At 40.8% G+C, this 16,599-nt stretch overlaps 1 protein-coding gene across 3 annotated transcripts in view; it reads right to left on the reverse strand.

Moving 5' to 3' along the window:
- MYO1B (myosin IB) overlaps positions 1 to 16,599 on the reverse strand; it is a 158,266-nt gene that overhangs the window by 10,031 nt on the left and 131,636 nt on the right. The window contains exons 18-26 of one of the 3 annotated variants that reach the window (XM_004674430.2): positions 16,239 to 16,439; positions 14,373 to 14,466; positions 13,494 to 13,643; positions 10,293 to 10,361; positions 7,873 to 7,959; positions 7,535 to 7,621; positions 5,663 to 5,749; positions 2,513 to 2,587; positions 1,693 to 1,827 (exon numbers count right to left, since the gene is read on the reverse strand). In XM_004674430.2, the coding sequence (XP_004674487.1) occupies positions 1,693 to 1,827; positions 2,513 to 2,587; positions 5,663 to 5,749; positions 7,535 to 7,621; positions 7,873 to 7,959; positions 10,293 to 10,361; positions 13,494 to 13,643; positions 14,373 to 14,466; positions 16,239 to 16,439 (985 nt within the window). The remainder of the gene's footprint in view (positions 1 to 1,692; positions 1,828 to 2,512; positions 2,588 to 5,662; positions 5,750 to 7,534; positions 7,622 to 7,872; positions 7,960 to 10,292; positions 10,362 to 13,493; positions 13,644 to 14,372; positions 14,467 to 16,238; positions 16,440 to 16,599) is intronic. The other 2 variants (XM_012728311.1, XM_012728316.1) reach the window with 2 other exon arrangements.

The following is a 16,599-nucleotide window of genomic DNA, read 5'->3' on the forward strand; positions in this document are numbered from 1 at the left end:
CACTGCCGCTTCACCTCTGGCCTGTACCCCAGTTCTGTGTGCATAAATAAATCTTAAAAAAAAAAGTTGATATTTATCTACTAACCTGACCTCAAACATGCTTGACCTACAGTTTGAAAAACATGGCTCCAAATCCCCCACTACCATTTTATAATGTGAACATGGGCCCTGAGAAATGCCCCCTTCACACTAATTCTGAGTTAGCACTGAAAGGAGAAAGGGGGTACTAGGAAGGAGAGGAGCCAAGTGTTTTAGATGAGCTCCCCAGGAAATTTAGCTGTAGGTATTGCTGAGCACCACCCACAAAACAGCACAGTGGGAGCTTTGCCGCTCAGCCTCCTTTCAGGAACAACACACATCCTCCTTCAGTACCCCGACCCTTAGGGAGCTATGGGTTAGACTCAGGAGTCAGGGGAGAGGGTGGAGGCAGCCCAGACTCCGGGGATTCGCAGCTCGCCATCATTCTCTGTACAGTGTCATTATGGCAGACTCCGAAGGGGCTATCACTGTGAGCTTTCACCGATGAGTGAAAGCTCACTACATTGACTCATGCAAAGTTAGGGAACAGAACTCAGAGCCCAATTCCATGTGTCGTGCTAGTATCACTAATTACTGATTATGGGATTGTGGTCAGAACCAAGCACACACTGCTGGCCAGGAAAGTTTCCTGGAAGCTGAGGCAGAGTAGATGCCAGGGATCGATCAATCTTCATTTATTAAATACAAGCCCTTCAGGCTCACAATGGTGTTCTAGTTGATATTTATATATAGTTTATATTCTACATATTGACTTAAATCACTGATGTAAAGTCAACGTGTATAGAAGTACCCCATGGACCTGATACTGGGCTCACCTACATCACCCCAATACTCCATATAAAGCTGAGTGAGCAGTACTATAAGGAAATGATCAAACTGATTTTCAGTTTCCCTTTAATTCAGGTAGAAGGAAATTTTCTCTCTCCAATATCTTTTGGAAGACTTCAAAGCCTCTTTCCACCGAAGTGTATGTTCCCATATATGTCTGGTATCTGATCGCTGAGTCTCAGAAAGTAAGCTCATATGGTTAGCATCATTTATGCTGTCTGCAGATACTCAAAGGGTATTCTTTCTATCTCCTGCAATATTCCTTCAGATACACTATAGCAACAACTAGCTAGCTGAACACTGACCTATTTAAAAGCAACTGGAATCTGGAAGGAAAAGACAATGTGTTCTGGCACTGCCCTTTCCAAGCAGGCAGGGAGGACACCGAGGACGTTGAGCGGTTCGGACATATCTAAGTGCTCAGTCAGGTAACAACCCCGGCTAAACGAAGAATGTGTCAAAGCTGCTTTTAGATGACACTCGCCAAAACACTCGAAATATACAAAAAGACTCTTCCTGGTGGCGCAGCAGGTTAGAGCACAGCACTAAGAAGCTAAAGCCACTTCCACATGAGATCGATCTCAGCTTGTCTCGGAGATGATCCACATGGCGTGGCAGACCTCTCCTGACCTGCCTGCTGCTCCCCTCAGCAGTGTACTTCATCAGTCAGCCCGTTCTGCTCCCCATTCTGTCTCTGGTGAATCCTCGCATCCCCCTGAACCTCTGGCCTGTACCCCAGTTCTATATGCAGAAATAAATTAAAAAAAAAAAAAATATATATATATATAAGAAGTCTCCAAAATAATAAAACAAAGACATTTTTACCCTCCATAAGTGGAAAATCCTCTTTAGCTCTTTGTGAGTAGAATCCAAGAACAGGTAAGGTCTTGGTGGCCAATTTTTGTCTATTGGAGACAAGGATGGCATCTTATTTTTCATTTCCAAGAAGTATTTTTGCACCTGCATTCAGATTGACAGAAAATATCATATGAATATAAAAACCAGAAAAGATATAGTGAGACATGAAACATGAGCCAACAAACCCGTCTGTAGTAGGCCAACTTGTTAATGTAGGCAGCTTGCTCAAGTCCCAAGTCTGTAAGTTTCGGACAAGATCCTTGCCCCACCACCACATATCCTGCTCTGACAGAGGGCAACTTCACTGTCCAGCCCTGGAGTGGCACAGCATCCACTCTCCCAGGTTTGGAAGGCAGAGATCCCCCGATGGGATCGGAGTCCTTATAAAAAGAGACAGGAGAGAACTTGCTTCTCTTTCTCTGCTCCATGTGAGGCCAAGCAGGCGGTGGACCTTACCAGAACCATGAGAAATAAATGTTTATTGTTGAAGCCACAACAATATTTTTGTGGTCTGGACTAGATACCTGGTTTCCTTGGTGTCACTTTCTCCAAAGTATGTTCTCTCTTTCAGATGAGAACAGTTTGTGAGTCAGATATTGGTCATTAATAACGCTCTCCAGCATGATTCTAGCTGAATTTCAAAGGACATGATAAAAAAGATGATCTCTCAGAGACACGGTTTAGATTTGTTACCAAAAATATTGTATATTAGTAAGCTAGACCTAGTCCTAACTAGTTAATACAAAATGCTAATTAGCCATATGTAAAGTTACATATGTAAACTTACAATTCTCTGAAGTGTAAATTCATAAATTTTCTTTCCAGCATTGGCTCTGAAGAATTTCCTGTATTCCCTACGCACCTTTAAAAAGAAGCAGCAGAATACAGAGTTAACATGTGGCTTGTGCCCATAAAGATGATGCACCTCTACTAAAAATATAAAGAGGTGGAGCAAGTATATATAAGTACTTTTCTGGAATCAGTAAAATAACAGAAGCATATTTAGTGGATTTTAAGTCGAACAAAAAGAAATGGAGAGATGCCTAACATCTCAAAGTCTTGATGTTTCAAATCCTCTTAACTAATGCTTAAAGAACGTGATGATTTGATGAGACACATTTTACAGGCAGAGATGCAAATTCATCACAAATCAAAATACACTTCAGAAAAAAAATTATATAAGGCAATTTTCTCTTCCAATTGTTCTTAAAAGGCAAAAAAGTGTCTGAAGAGCAATAGCAGTTCCCAAAGTCTTACATATGAAGATGGGACTTTTAGTACTGAATATGGCTAAAAACAGAAGTTACGAAGCTTTTGAACCACCATCCTCTTCCATTTAATTACAACGATTTCTTTCTCACCTCTACTCCCACCAGCCTTTCTACTCAATACTATAATATTGCAGTAAGATATATTATAGTTGTAGTTTACATAATTCTTCCTTGCTGCACTGTCAGATTTACTTTATATACTAATGTCTAACAAATAAAATAATGACATGAATTGTTTGCTGAATGAGCAAATGATCAAGCTAAAATTTGAAACTGAGGGAAAACTTAAAAATATTTATTATCACCCAGCTATAAACGGGAGTTCGAATTTAGCAAAATATTAGTCTACTTGAACAATTCAGACATCGTACAACTTTTCCTTTGGTCTTCACTTTTCTGGGTTTAACTGCCTAAAGTCAACATATTTTTAGAGCAGGAGTTGTAAGCCAATGATCTATGAACCAGACTCACACATGCATATTTTAAATTAAGAATTTCATAGAAGAATTCAGACAGTAGTTTCTTTGGAGTTTTCCAGCACCTAGCACAGTGAGCTCCATGCGCATGAGGCAAGGATGGCACAGACCAGTCTTTTGCTGTCTTCAGAAGAAATCCACAGGCCCAAACTGCATGAGGTCCTCAGTCCCAATCCACCTTCCACACGTTCCTACCTCATCCTCGAGTCAGGCGCCTGGGCCCTTCAGGCATTTAACTACTACACCCTTTTCTGTAACTGTAGATTATTAAAGTTTAAAAATTCCCATATACCATCTAAGCAGTTCTTCCTTTAGTCAAATTCTTCTTTGCTGCTAATTATTCTTTCTATTTTAGTCATGAGTTTATTTTCTTAATTATTTTGAATCTCAAGTTTAAACAACTAGGAGAGATAAGAAGAAAATGGGATCTATTAATTGGCTCCTGAAATTATAACAGTACAGGAAAGCAGAGAAGTAAAAGGGAGGTTACAGGGGGAAAAGAATCCTTAGGAATATACTAGAAGTCTTACTGTATCTAGTTTACACTCACTACAATGCCTTTTTTGACAGTCCTAGGGTAGGCTGTTCTAACTCCCTTCTAGCTGCCTCCTCCCTCAAAAAAAAAAAAGCTAGATACTGCAAAAGCCTGGTGACAAGAGACTAAGTCTAGAGTGGGCTCCCCTTCAGGGCACTTAAAAAGGCCCACTGAACTTTGCAGTTATATCTACAAGAAGAATCCAACATAACTTTTTAAAATATGCACAAAATTCTCCTATTTTGGACTTCAAAGAAGTTTAACATTATTTTAAAAAGTAATAATGGCAAGATAGTAAGGTATTTCTCCTTTGTTGGAAACAAGAGAAAATATGTCCAAGTCCAGTTAATTTTGATTAAACAACATTCACTAACAAATGGAATCTAGTTTATAGACTGCTAGTATAAACCCTAGTATGAAATCATATGCAGTTAAACCCAGAAAACTAAAGATAAATAAAATATGGCTGGGAGCTAGCAGTATAAAGAACAAAAATCCTGACTCAATGTCGTTCATTTTAGGAAAATTAAAACACAAATTAGAACAAATCCTTAGTTTCGACTTAAAAAAGTAGTTACAGAACTTGTTCAGCTAACTTAAAATAGAACATCTTAAATTTATTCTTGCTACTTCTTAATTTCAGAAATTGCTTGATGACTTTCAGTATAATTAGAAATGTCAATTTACTAAAAAATTTATAGGCTCAACTTTCCAGGAATAATACAGACTTTCAAAGCCAAATTTATATATCCTGCCAAGGCTGTGCAGATGCAGAGTCAATGACTTTTTCAAATATTTTCAAATAGTTACAAACAGATGAAAAATCTACTTTTACAGAAGAAAAGTAAAAAATGATAGAGAAATTGCATCAAAAAAAAAAGGGGGGGAGGGGGAAACGACTGAATTATTCCAAGGAAAGTAATGTAGATGGCTGAGCCCAGTGTTTAGCTGCTGAATATTATTACTAGAAAATCTTCTATTGCCTGCAGTTCACTCTCAAGGTTTACTTGAACTCGGTGTCGTATTTCCTTATGGGCATCCGTAGCTCAAGGAGCAAGCACTGCCTGGATATAACCCCTAGATCAGAAGGCAATTGTACCTAAAGTTCTCGTTAACCTGAATGATCCAATGGTGATTATTCATCAGGATCTCTGTTTACTGATGCATAACTGTTTGGTTTCTGTGTGGAGCAACTAGCATGAGGGTCACTCTGCAGAACGTTTTGCACCAGGGGCCATGACTGGGCCAGAGGTAGAAAAAGGGAAGTAAAAGCCTGCCATTCGCAGCTGGCCACTGTAGCTGGTCACTGCTTTTAGCTTCACCACTGTAATGCTGTCTCATGAATTAAAACAAACTTCAGCTTCATAAGGATGACATAAAACAGAAATTGGGTAACAAAGTGTCTTGGGTAAATATATTGCATTGCTATTACTTCTTGAATAAGTACTATTTAAAGAATTATACTACGCCCCCCTCCAAAAAAAAACTGGGAAAGTGTACAGGTTTATTCTCATAAAGAAACAAAATTAGGCAAGATGACACTGTCAAAGACTGTGCAGACCATGTGCAAGCAAAATCAATAGTTTTTTCAGGGTTAGTAGGTGCTAGGCTTCATTGAGTTCACCCTGGACAGAAAGAAGGGGTTGAAGAAGTACCTTCAGTCCAAGCCAGTAAGCCCAAATGACAGCAACAGCATGCTTACGCCTAGCCTCCTCCTTCAAGCGTTTCAATTCCCTTCGAGCCTAGAATGTTTTAGATAGTAAATAAAAGAGATAGCCCAACGCAGACAGCATAAACGACCAGAAAAAGATACCCCGCCAAACAGAAGAGTCAATTTCTGAATAGGGATACCAGAATGGCAGAGGAGCGGTGTGTGATCATTCCAACCCAAAGAACCAGTGTCAGGCTGGTGCTGCCCATGTATTTTCCTGCATGGAGACTGGCTCAGTGGTGCCTGCTGGGTGGCATCTCAGGTAATGGCTCCCCTGCTCCCCCCCCCCAACACCCATTCTCTTCCTTCTTGCCCTATGTTCTCTCTCCCTCTTCACTTCCTTCCCATACTCTCTCCCTCCAAGAGTTCTAGTTTCAGAACTGTGAGTGTGGCACCCAATGACTTCAGTAGGCATCCTTTGGCTGTGAGCACTCAGGGCTAATGAAATAGGGAATTCCTGAGTTCTTTCCTTTGGATATATAAAAAGACAATTCTTGTGAACAGCCATTTAGAAAACTGGAAGAAATAAAGGTTGTTTCTCTAAGGTTCAATCAAAAAACAAAACTCAATTTTCTTCAGTTAGAAAATGACAAGTAGCATGTACAAAAATTTGTATTTGCTAAGGTCCCAAGCAGTAAAATACAATGAGGCAAGGTATAAAGTTAAACAATTTATAGATTTACAATTAATCTTAGAGAAAAATTAATCCAAGGCATGGCTATTTTAAAAGACAGGAATAGACAAGCATTGATGTTTCACTCCATTACAGTACTGAGATTCGGAAATGAGTTCGCCCAGTGAGAAATCCCAGGAATCATCAACTAACAATCCTTCTGCCTCAGCTAGGACAATTCCCTCAGTTTGACAAAATGAACTAATCTGTAGTTCACAGATTTTCAAGGGAAAACACACATGAACAACTCTAGTTAGATTTTGGCAAATTAAGATTTTTGCAGGCAAAAGTTGACCTTTCTCATTTTTTCTCACAAGATGGGCTTTTAATGCTGACAAGGTAGACTTGAAAACATACAGCTATAATGAAATTTGTGTTTCTAATGGGAATACACATTTCGGCAGAGATGACCTTTGATTTTTCTAAGTAACAAAAACATCCAAAAATCTTGTCCCCTGGGGAATGTGAAATGTTCACAGAGCCCACGACTCTGCCTGGGGATTAGAGAGAGTATTTCAGGAGGCCTTTGTTTCTGAAAACAAACAGCTGATGCTGACATTCCTGGGATTCTTCAGCGGCAATTATAGCTAGCTGTGCATGAACAGAGCTTTCTGTTAAATCACAGATGACAATTCCTTTCACATGTAATATTTTCTTATAATAATCAATAGCTGCCCCATTGAGCCTAAAAAAGCCATTTCATTCATGGATTAATATTTTTTAAGGCATGCATTCAAGGCATTTCTATCATCAACACATTGCAAAAGACCGACTGGAGCCCAAATCTTAACATTTCCCAACATGCCCCCCTTCCTCCCTCTCCCCCAACACACACAAATACCTCTCCAGAAAACCACCATCACACGTTTGAGGAAAATAAAAAGAAAACTAAACATGCATGTTACTTAAGATTTTTTTAAAAAGAGCAATTACACTAGTGCCTCATTAGTAAGCAATTAGTCTCTTTTGCCCACACATGCTTGAGCTAACGCTGGCACCAACAGCTCCGGGGTGATTAAATCCAGCTGCTAGGACATGCAGTATGCGCCACGATTAACTGTCAGCATTCATCCCCGATATGCTAGAGATACATATGATTACTGCAGATTCCAGGATGGAGTGTGGGATGTGCATATGAAGTACCTTAGATCCAAGCCAGTAAGCCCAAATAACAGCAATAGCATGTTTATTCCTAGCCGCCTCCTTCAGCCGGCTCAGTTCCCTTCGCGCCTGTGATGCATTTGAAAAGGAGTGACAGAAAAGTTTAAGGCAAGAAAGGTTACTGCTGGTTCCCACTGGAAAGAAAAGTGCCACTGGCCACCACCACACAGTAAACGCAAAAGCGTGCGCCAACCACCCCACACCAAAATGTCGGAAAGAGCGAGAGGCAGACGCATGCTCAGTAGCGTAAGCCAGTGACACATTTTCTGCCCCTGAATGAGAGGGGTGCTGGTCTACCTTCTGTGGGGTCCGTGGCCTACCTGGGTACCATGCCAATAGGCTGCGATGGTGGTGGCTGCTTCCTTGCAGCGCTTTTGATGCTTTAGTTCCCTCAGGATTTTTCGAGCCTAAGGCACAAGATTTCCCAGAAAAATAGGAAGTTAACAAAACTGGAATTCATGATGACTGATAAAAATATATACCTGAAGAGTCTGCTGTAATAGCCATTCACCAGTGAAAGCAAAAGGGGACATGGCTTATTCATCCCAAGCTGACTGTGAGGTCATGGCAGATGAAGACCCGGGGCCTGACAGCAGAGCTCTAATCCGAGTGGAACAGCAGCCTCTCTGGCACTAGTTTTTGGCAGGAAAAAAGTGACCAGGTAAATACAAGCCGGCACACATCAGAAGGATGGATGGACAGATCTCACAGTGCCTGGAGCGCACCCATGAGCTAGCAAAGTCCATTTTATCAAAGTAGTATTTTCTGGACTGTTTTTACTTCTTACTTAAAAGTGATGCTGCTTAACATTTGCTAAAATAAAAGTCTCATCGCTGGCCTAAAACTAATGGCTACTTCCCAGAGTGGCTGTAAACTGAGCTTTCCCCCCTTGCAATTAGCTTTATTTTTTTAAAAAGTATTTTAAAAATATATTCATTACATCACCCTTCATTTCTGTGCAATGTATGATTTCCCCGTGGAATTCCCACCACCACTTCACTGTAGCCCCTTGTGTTCTCCCCACTCCTGTCCTAATCCCTCTCCCTCCTCCTCCCCTACAGAATGTCTCAGATCTATAGTTGCCCGAGGACTTACATTTTTACTTTATTTGTGGGGGCCAGGAAGAGGCCTGATCTTTAGAGGGGGTACAGGGAAAATGGAGTTGCTCAGGCTCTTTTCTGCCTCCACCACTTGTCTTTACCGCCACCATCTGCAGTGCTGCTTTCTTCCTGGTTTTCCTTGCCCACAAGTAGTACTATGTGATTGCACAAGAGTGTGAACATGGGGCACTATGATGGCAGCATGGGCTGAGGAGCATGAGCATGGGACACACACGCCTGTCATCACAGACACCCTGGCGGAGAGCTGGAGAGCAGAGGGGTGTACACACCTATATGGGTGTCCCAGATGGAGGTCTTTATGAGAGAAAAGAGAAGCCAGAGCAGGGGGACCAGGGGTTGGGAGGCTCAGTTGCTGCCAGTCTCGGGTGTGCCCAGCTGCCTCTCTACCTCCTGGTCTGTCTGTGCACCTGGTTCCAAGATTCAGTATTAATGACCGGTCAAATCTACCGAGGGCTCCAAGACTCCTTATCTGTTTGCTCAAATCAGCAAGGAACCTACTCGGCCTTGGATGGTTGCACAACAGGCGAACTTTGAGTTCTGCCGCTAAAATCTTCAGAAAGGAGAATGTGATGGAGGTCTACTAATAAGGCCGGGAAGAACCTGCAGGCAGCAATTTCACTTTCTTTACGTGATCAGGTTTGCACTGTGGCCTTTGCTGGGGCACAGCTATCAAGCTTTGGCTTGCCCGTGGACCTGGACAAAGATCAGTTGTCGCCACTGAACTTCTTGTTCAGGGTTCAACTCTTGGAAGGGGCTCCAAGCTTGGAACTACCTTGAAATCGCCCCTCTGAATCCCCACTCCACAAAACTACCTGACAGCAAATCAGAATAGACCCATCTTTGACCTTTTTTGAAGAAAACCAGCTAGTAAATGTTTGGTGTTGCAGGGCCTACAGCCTCTCAACTCTGCCAATGTAGTGCTGAAGCAGCCACAGACCAGATATAAATAAATGAATGTAATTGTGTACCAATTAAATATTTTTTATGAACTTTGTATTTCATATAATTTTCATGTCACCAAATAATGTTCTTCTCAGGCCTTTAAAGAAAAAACAATGAGGGTTTAAAATAATGAAAATCATAACCGTTCTTAGCTCCCAGCTGGTGTGAAGACAGAAGTAGGAGACATTTGGCAAGTGGGATGTAGTTTGCTGATCCTTTGACATGAAGGACCTGGAACCAGGTTACCCACTGTGCCTGTGCCAGGCTGGTCAGAGCTCAAGACTCTTTCGTTGTGGGGAGAGATGGTCACCAGGAAGTCATAGCAGGGGTGCTGTGGTCTGGCAGGACTCACAGGGTCAGGACAACAGTGTCACATAGCTTCAGGACTATAGCTTCCCTGATAAACAGGGGTAAGAGGATACTGAAATCATGTTCAGTATTATTTCAAGAACTTCCTGCTGAGAGAACAAAGCACTTAAAAAGAAGGCTGGCTAGGAAGCAGACAAGACATGGTCACCAGGACCCCCACGTGGACCATAATATTTATTCTTTCCATCTCACTGTTTACAAGGGAGGCAGGAGATGAGAAACCCTACCCTGCAAGGCAGGGCTAACGACATCATCCTTTGTGAAGAAACAAAAAAAAACGCCCAAACCCTCACTTCTTTTAAACTCACCTTCCAACCCCGGATGTAGGACTGGATTAGTAAGGAAGAACTCTTTATCTGTTGATACCTCTTTTGTTGCTGTAGGATGAAAGGGGAAGATATCAGTAGTTCTATTTACTTATCATTACTGCAGGAATTGAGAAAGGTTATTTAACAACTTACTGCAATTAACTTAAGCAACTATCTTCTCGGAACCAATATAGAAAGATACCAAAATATCATACAAATTCAGAAATATTAGTTTACCCAAAGTATCCTTCAAAGATACTAAGTACCATTACATAATTTCTAGTCGACACAGGATCCACCATTATTAACAGTTCTTTTTTTATCATATTGCTATAAGATAGAACATGATACATGAAGATAGTCAAATCTCTGCTGAATGAGTAACACACTTGAGTTCAACATTTGCATTTGACTTTGCTCTTTTTGGTGCCATTTCTCACCAACCTCCCTGGTTCTTTTCAAGTCTGCCTCAAGCTGGGAATTCTGCTGACAAGTATAAGTAAACATAAATCAACTGATTAAACTTATATTGATCTCTTATTCTGCATAAAACCCTTTAAGTGTGGGGCTCCACACTCAAGCACTACAGGTAGTCATAAGTTAGCGACGTGAACTAGAAACAGCATCCTGGGAGAGAGGAGCTCAGCAAACAGGTCCAGTGGCTGCAGAGGTCACCTCCAGGGGGGCACGGGCAAGATCCAGGAAGGGTCAGGCCGGGCAAAGACAACGTTCCGGGACTTCCTTCCTTAGAGGGCTGATGCCTAAGTGAGTGAACCTACTGGGACATTAGCCTTAGAAAGTGAGCTTTGACTGCAGTGAGTGTGGAATATTTACTGGAACTTGGGCATTGTGAAGAAAACACAGCACTGAACCATGCTGTGTGTCTTTCACTTAGGCTAGATGGCTCAGCTTCTTTTTATGGGTGGAGATGGAAGGGAATGACATGACTTACTTCCTGGACTCTAGATTAAATTCTGGAATATCAAGAGGAAATGGAGGGTGATAGTACCAACAAATGAGCAACAGAATGAAAGATGCTAGAGAGGAAGGCAAAAAACCCTGAACCTGGCATTACTTCTCTGGGTATCAGTTCTCTCATCTGTCAAATGAGGAACTACAAAAATGTCTAAAACTCCTCATAGAATCTTAGTGCATGGTGTATGAATCAATTTTATCTACAATATCTGACCATCACTTCCAACATCCATTTGGTAACTTAACGTTTTCTTTTTCAATTCCTAAATGGTTTCACTATCTCATTTAAAATTTATCGTAAGGAAGCATGGAATATTATAAAATATGGATTTTAAAAAGAAGTAGTAACTGAAAAATGGGCATTCAGAAAATTGGAATTTTTTGGTTAAGGGAAATACTGAGTTTAATTACTGGCTTGGATACCATGTAGTAGATTGGCTGAGGTATCTAGTTCAAATTCTGAAACTGATATAACACTAGAGAACTAAATTAATGCTTTCTCTAAAACTGGACTATTATTCATTTTTATTTTATAATTTTTAAAAATATTTATTTATGCATGTATACAAGAACTGTGGTACAAACCAGAGGTGTGGAGTGAGAGAATTCACCAGAGCCAGAGTGGGGAGCAGAACAGGCAGGTCAATTGAAATACACTGCTGAGGGGAGCAGTGGGTGAGTCTGGAGAGGTCTGCTATGCCAAGTGGGTCACCTCGCTGGGCGGGAATCAAACTTATGCTGCAGTGGCTTCAGTTAGCATTATAGTGCTGCACTTTAACCTGTTGTGCCACCAGGGAGGGCCCCTTTATTCTATAAGTTAATATTGTTTATAATGCTTACCATCATAAATTAATGACTTTTCAAATCTGCATATATAAAAACTCTCTATGGGAAGGAAGGTGCACATAACACTTGTTAGTCTGAGTTCTCTGCTTTGCCTTTTTCTTATCCTGACGAAATGGTGCCTCCCAGAAGGTACCCCTCGCCCAGCCTGTTTAAAGGTACACCGTAGCTCTCTGTATATCAGCTCTTTTCTACCTATTACCTATTACAGTTACAACACACTGTAACTGTGTTGATGATTTATTTGCATAAATGCATACTGTCCTTCACTGGATTAAAAACTCCATAGGGTCAGAAATTAGGTTGTTCTGTTTACTTTGCTATCCCTAGAGTTCGCAGAGTAGGGGTTTCAGAAACATTTGTAGAATTCAAGATGAAGACAGTATACTTCCAAACTTGTGATTTTCTAAAGATCTCAAACAAGAGATGATACACAGAGCTCCTGGGTGGTTGGGTATTTGTTGGACTTCCCTTTCTCATGCAAAGAGAGCACTGCAAATCTGTAGAAGAGTTGAGTATCACTGCCTTTGCAGCTAGGCTAGGTGACAAGAAAGGCCTGAGCTGTTGCAGACAACATATGAATGAGCCTGTCCCTCACAGAGCTGACAGATTCACACTAACATTTGCACCAATGGCTCTACTTTTAACTGCAGGGAACAATTTCAAAGATACTCTTTTAAAGATTAAGCAATTTTTCCTTAGCTTAATCAGTTAAGCACCTCATTAATTTCTAAAACTTGGAAATCACTGACTAAAATGTGTTATATGAGAATAGGTCTGTATAAATTATGTCCTGATTATGCATGCCTTTCTGAAGAGAAGAAAAATTATCCTAAAGGAGACCTGACTGCAAATCTGCTTTGCAACTCATTCTCTAGCTAAAAACCACAGAATGAAAAAAGCATTTGGAAATAGTGTTTTTACCAATAAAGTGGTAGAACACAAATAATGGTGAAGCTAGCGTAGAGGCAAATATTCAGGCTTTCCTCAAACCTCTGGCATCCCTTGCCAAGAAGAAATTCCATTATCAATTAGGTGAATACTCTTTATTATTGACTCAATGGGGACAGATATCTGAGGAATAAAGGCCCCCCCCCCCCCCACACACACCTCACACATACACACACAATATGCTATGTTAAACTTGAGCTTTCAGGTTGTCCCGGATTCAAAACCCATCTCTGCCACTTAGCAACTTTGCTGTCTGTCTGTGGACAAATTTCTTAAAAGCCCAGTGACTTTGTTTTTTCATCTTTCAAAAAGGGACAAGACCTTTCATTGCATGAGCTGGTGGGGAGGATTAACCATGTAAAAATTACAAACCTAGCAGCTACATAACCATGTGACCACCGTCACTACAGATTACATGTCATAGACGCTCACCGCGTATCTCCTGGACCAGGCAGCAATCACGATTTGGCTTTTTCTCATCAGCAGGAAGTGTGTACGGCACTTCCACCCACGATAAATCTTCTGAATGAGAGTGGCCAAGTCCTCCAGCCGTTGTTTCCGTAGGTCCTCTAATTTGAAAAGCTAGTAAGAAATGATCATGGGTTCATTAAAAATCCACCTAAAACTCACGGCATACATGAAAGATAGTCTCAGGAGGTAAAATGCTTTGATGTTGGAATCAAATACTTTGAGGAAAAAAATGAGTAATTGTCCCATGCATGACCCATAATTTAGAATCTAGTTATTTAGGTAAGTCAGAGATGGGCTGAATTCAGCTTGTTTACCTTTATGGTATCCACTAGGATGCAATGATCAGTGTAAGGGAGATGCTGGCAAAGTTACTCTCTTGAACAATTTGAGCACTTTCCAAATTCACTCAATTGCCAAATTGCCACCAAATTCCAAATTCTAAATTTCCAACTGCTAATCTGATTATATTTCATTCTAGTCTACTTATTTCATGTAGTGCTTAATTATAAGGTTCTCTTCCCAACAATTACTGTACAATTCAAATATTACACATACAGATTGAATTTCCTTCCAAGTGCAATGAATTATGGGGGCTTTATTGTGTTAAGAAATTGTTTAAGATTTCTTAAATGTTGCACATCTTATGAAAGATTTTGATGTATCATAAAAAAGATATTTGCTCTTCCACTCCTCCTAATTTGGCCGGCCAGTCTCCTACATTTGCAGAGAAAGAGGGATATAGCAGTCTAGACAGCACCTGGGGTAAAGTTACAAAGTTAAATGTGCTTTAAGACCTTGCCTATATAACAGGTTCAAAGTGTAAAGGTTTTGATTACATACTGTTCTTGGGTTTCGTATGAATATCTTTGATCTACCAAAGGAGTATTCTTCCACAGGAAATTCTAATTCATTAAACAGAACCTCCACGCCAGCCCTATAAAAATAAAAACAGTGAGTTTTCAGAGTTACAAAAACAGTTTATGATCTCTTAAATAATGATATCAGGTTCTCAGTGGTATAAAAAAATAGCATCATTTCCAAGTAAAATTGCTCTTTCAGGAAGCATCCTTCTAGCAAAGAGTTTTTAGACTGAATTCCACAACTTAAACCAAATTCAGTAAATGCTGAGAAAGCAAATTTGGGTTCAGAATAACAGGATCCAAAAAATATGGTATTAAAGCCAATTTCTTGATTTCATTAGCAATGGCTACACTTGTAGCAAATACACCAGTGCCCATGTCCCAACCAGGACCAGAAGGTGTGTGAGAAAATCATACACTCAGCTCATTCTTGAAGCACTCTAAGCACTGCTGCCCCTGTCCTTTGACGTGAGTGCAGGGCCCTAGAGAGTGCTAAGGATCAGACCAATGAGCTTCATGTGACGAGCAAAGCCTGGACTTGCCTCTGAACTCTCCATCTTGGACCCTGATTTCAGAATCAGTTTTTAAAATTAAACAATTCAAATATTACACATACAGATTGAATTTCCTTCCAAGTGAAATGAATTATGGGTGCTTTATTGTGTTAAGAAATTGTTTAAGATTTCTTAAATGTTGCACATCTTATCAAAGATTTTGATGTATCATAAAAAAGATATTTGCTCTTCCACTCCTCCTAATGGACCCCATGGACACGGTGCCAGGTAGGACGTGAATACATGTTCTATTACTGTACACACTGACCATAACACCCTGCAAATTAGCTGGGGGAACTGAAATTGTACTCAGACCCTATGTTATTGGGAGACTGAATAATCTGTGTCAAAGACACCATACCCTATATCTGGAGTTTTTCTTCTCTCCCCACAGGGTGTCTACTACTGTCGATATCCTGTAAAAGGTGAGGGCCAGAGAGAGAGCAGGCAGTGACAACACTGACTCAGTGAAACGGAAATCTTTAAAGCTTCTGCCTGGCCCCTAAAACAGGCATGCAGCTCCCCTGAAATGATTGGAGCAAGATTCTATGGTCAACAGAGAGGGCAACTTCCCAGACCAGTGAGAAGAGAAGACAGCTACTGGCCAAGGCAAGGCCTGATTTCTCTTCTCTCTGCAGAGCAGCGGGGAGGGGAGTTTAGAGCTGCTCCCAGATGGCACTGTGGCAGGGCCTCTTTCCAGAACTGGCCTGTAAGTACAATTCAGGGCAGGTGACCTGTACAGATGGCGATGGGTCCAGGCAAGTTCTCTCACCAAGCTTTCCTGGCTATTACACGGACACTGTGCCTGGTCTGTTCCTGTATCCACTTCTCAATTGGTGCAGATTTGAACAAAGAGTGGAACCTCACTCATACCCACTGAGTCTCTCTGGGGTTAGTCCTCCAAAGAAAAATTAAAAAGCGAAAGAAAAGCAAAAAGCTGAAAGTAGGAGCTAAGATGCCTCTAACTCTACTCTTGTATTATTTTGCTAAAATATACTTATCAGTGACATATAATCTCTTGCTATCCTGACATGATGTATGGTAATAATTTTGCTGACCCAGAAGTTCCAAATGTGGATGTAATAAGCCCTGTTTGGACCTTAAAGAAAACTGAGGCCTCTATAATTAATCAAAAGTTGGCACAAAATTGTAGCTGGTGGAAGAGAGTCTAAAACAGAAGTCACAGCTCACTTTCACAGAAAACTATTTTGCTCCTCAGCAACTTACGAAAACAGCATGTAACTGGTATGATTTACAACTTGATTATTCGGTATGTCTTAGGAGTATCTTACCTTGCTGGTCCTTTCCAGTGAGGCCACGTTTGCTTACAAAGCATCTTATATCTTTCTAGGCACGGTTCATAGGCCTGCCTGAAAGCATAGCCTGCCCTCCTCACACGGACATTCTCCAGGAGACCCAGGTACCTTATCTGATGGCATACTAGAGCCTCGTTGAAGATGTGTGCTGCCTTTTTATCATTTGGCTTGATACACCTAAAAGATTACAAAGATTTTAATTTTTCAACTCTGTCCCTTATGTAAAACATGTTAGTGTTTTACAAAATACCATGAGTAATTATTTCACAGTGAGGTGACTAGAGTGAACCCTTGAACAACATGGTTTGAACTGTGTGGGTCTATGAATATGTGAATT

This window comes from Condylura cristata, unplaced genomic scaffold (assembly GCF_000260355.1).
Source record: "Condylura cristata isolate star-nosed mole 26May11 unplaced genomic scaffold, ConCri1.0 scaffold00002, whole genome shotgun sequence".
Lineage (NCBI taxonomy): Eukaryota > Metazoa > Chordata > Mammalia > Eulipotyphla > Talpidae > Condylura > Condylura cristata.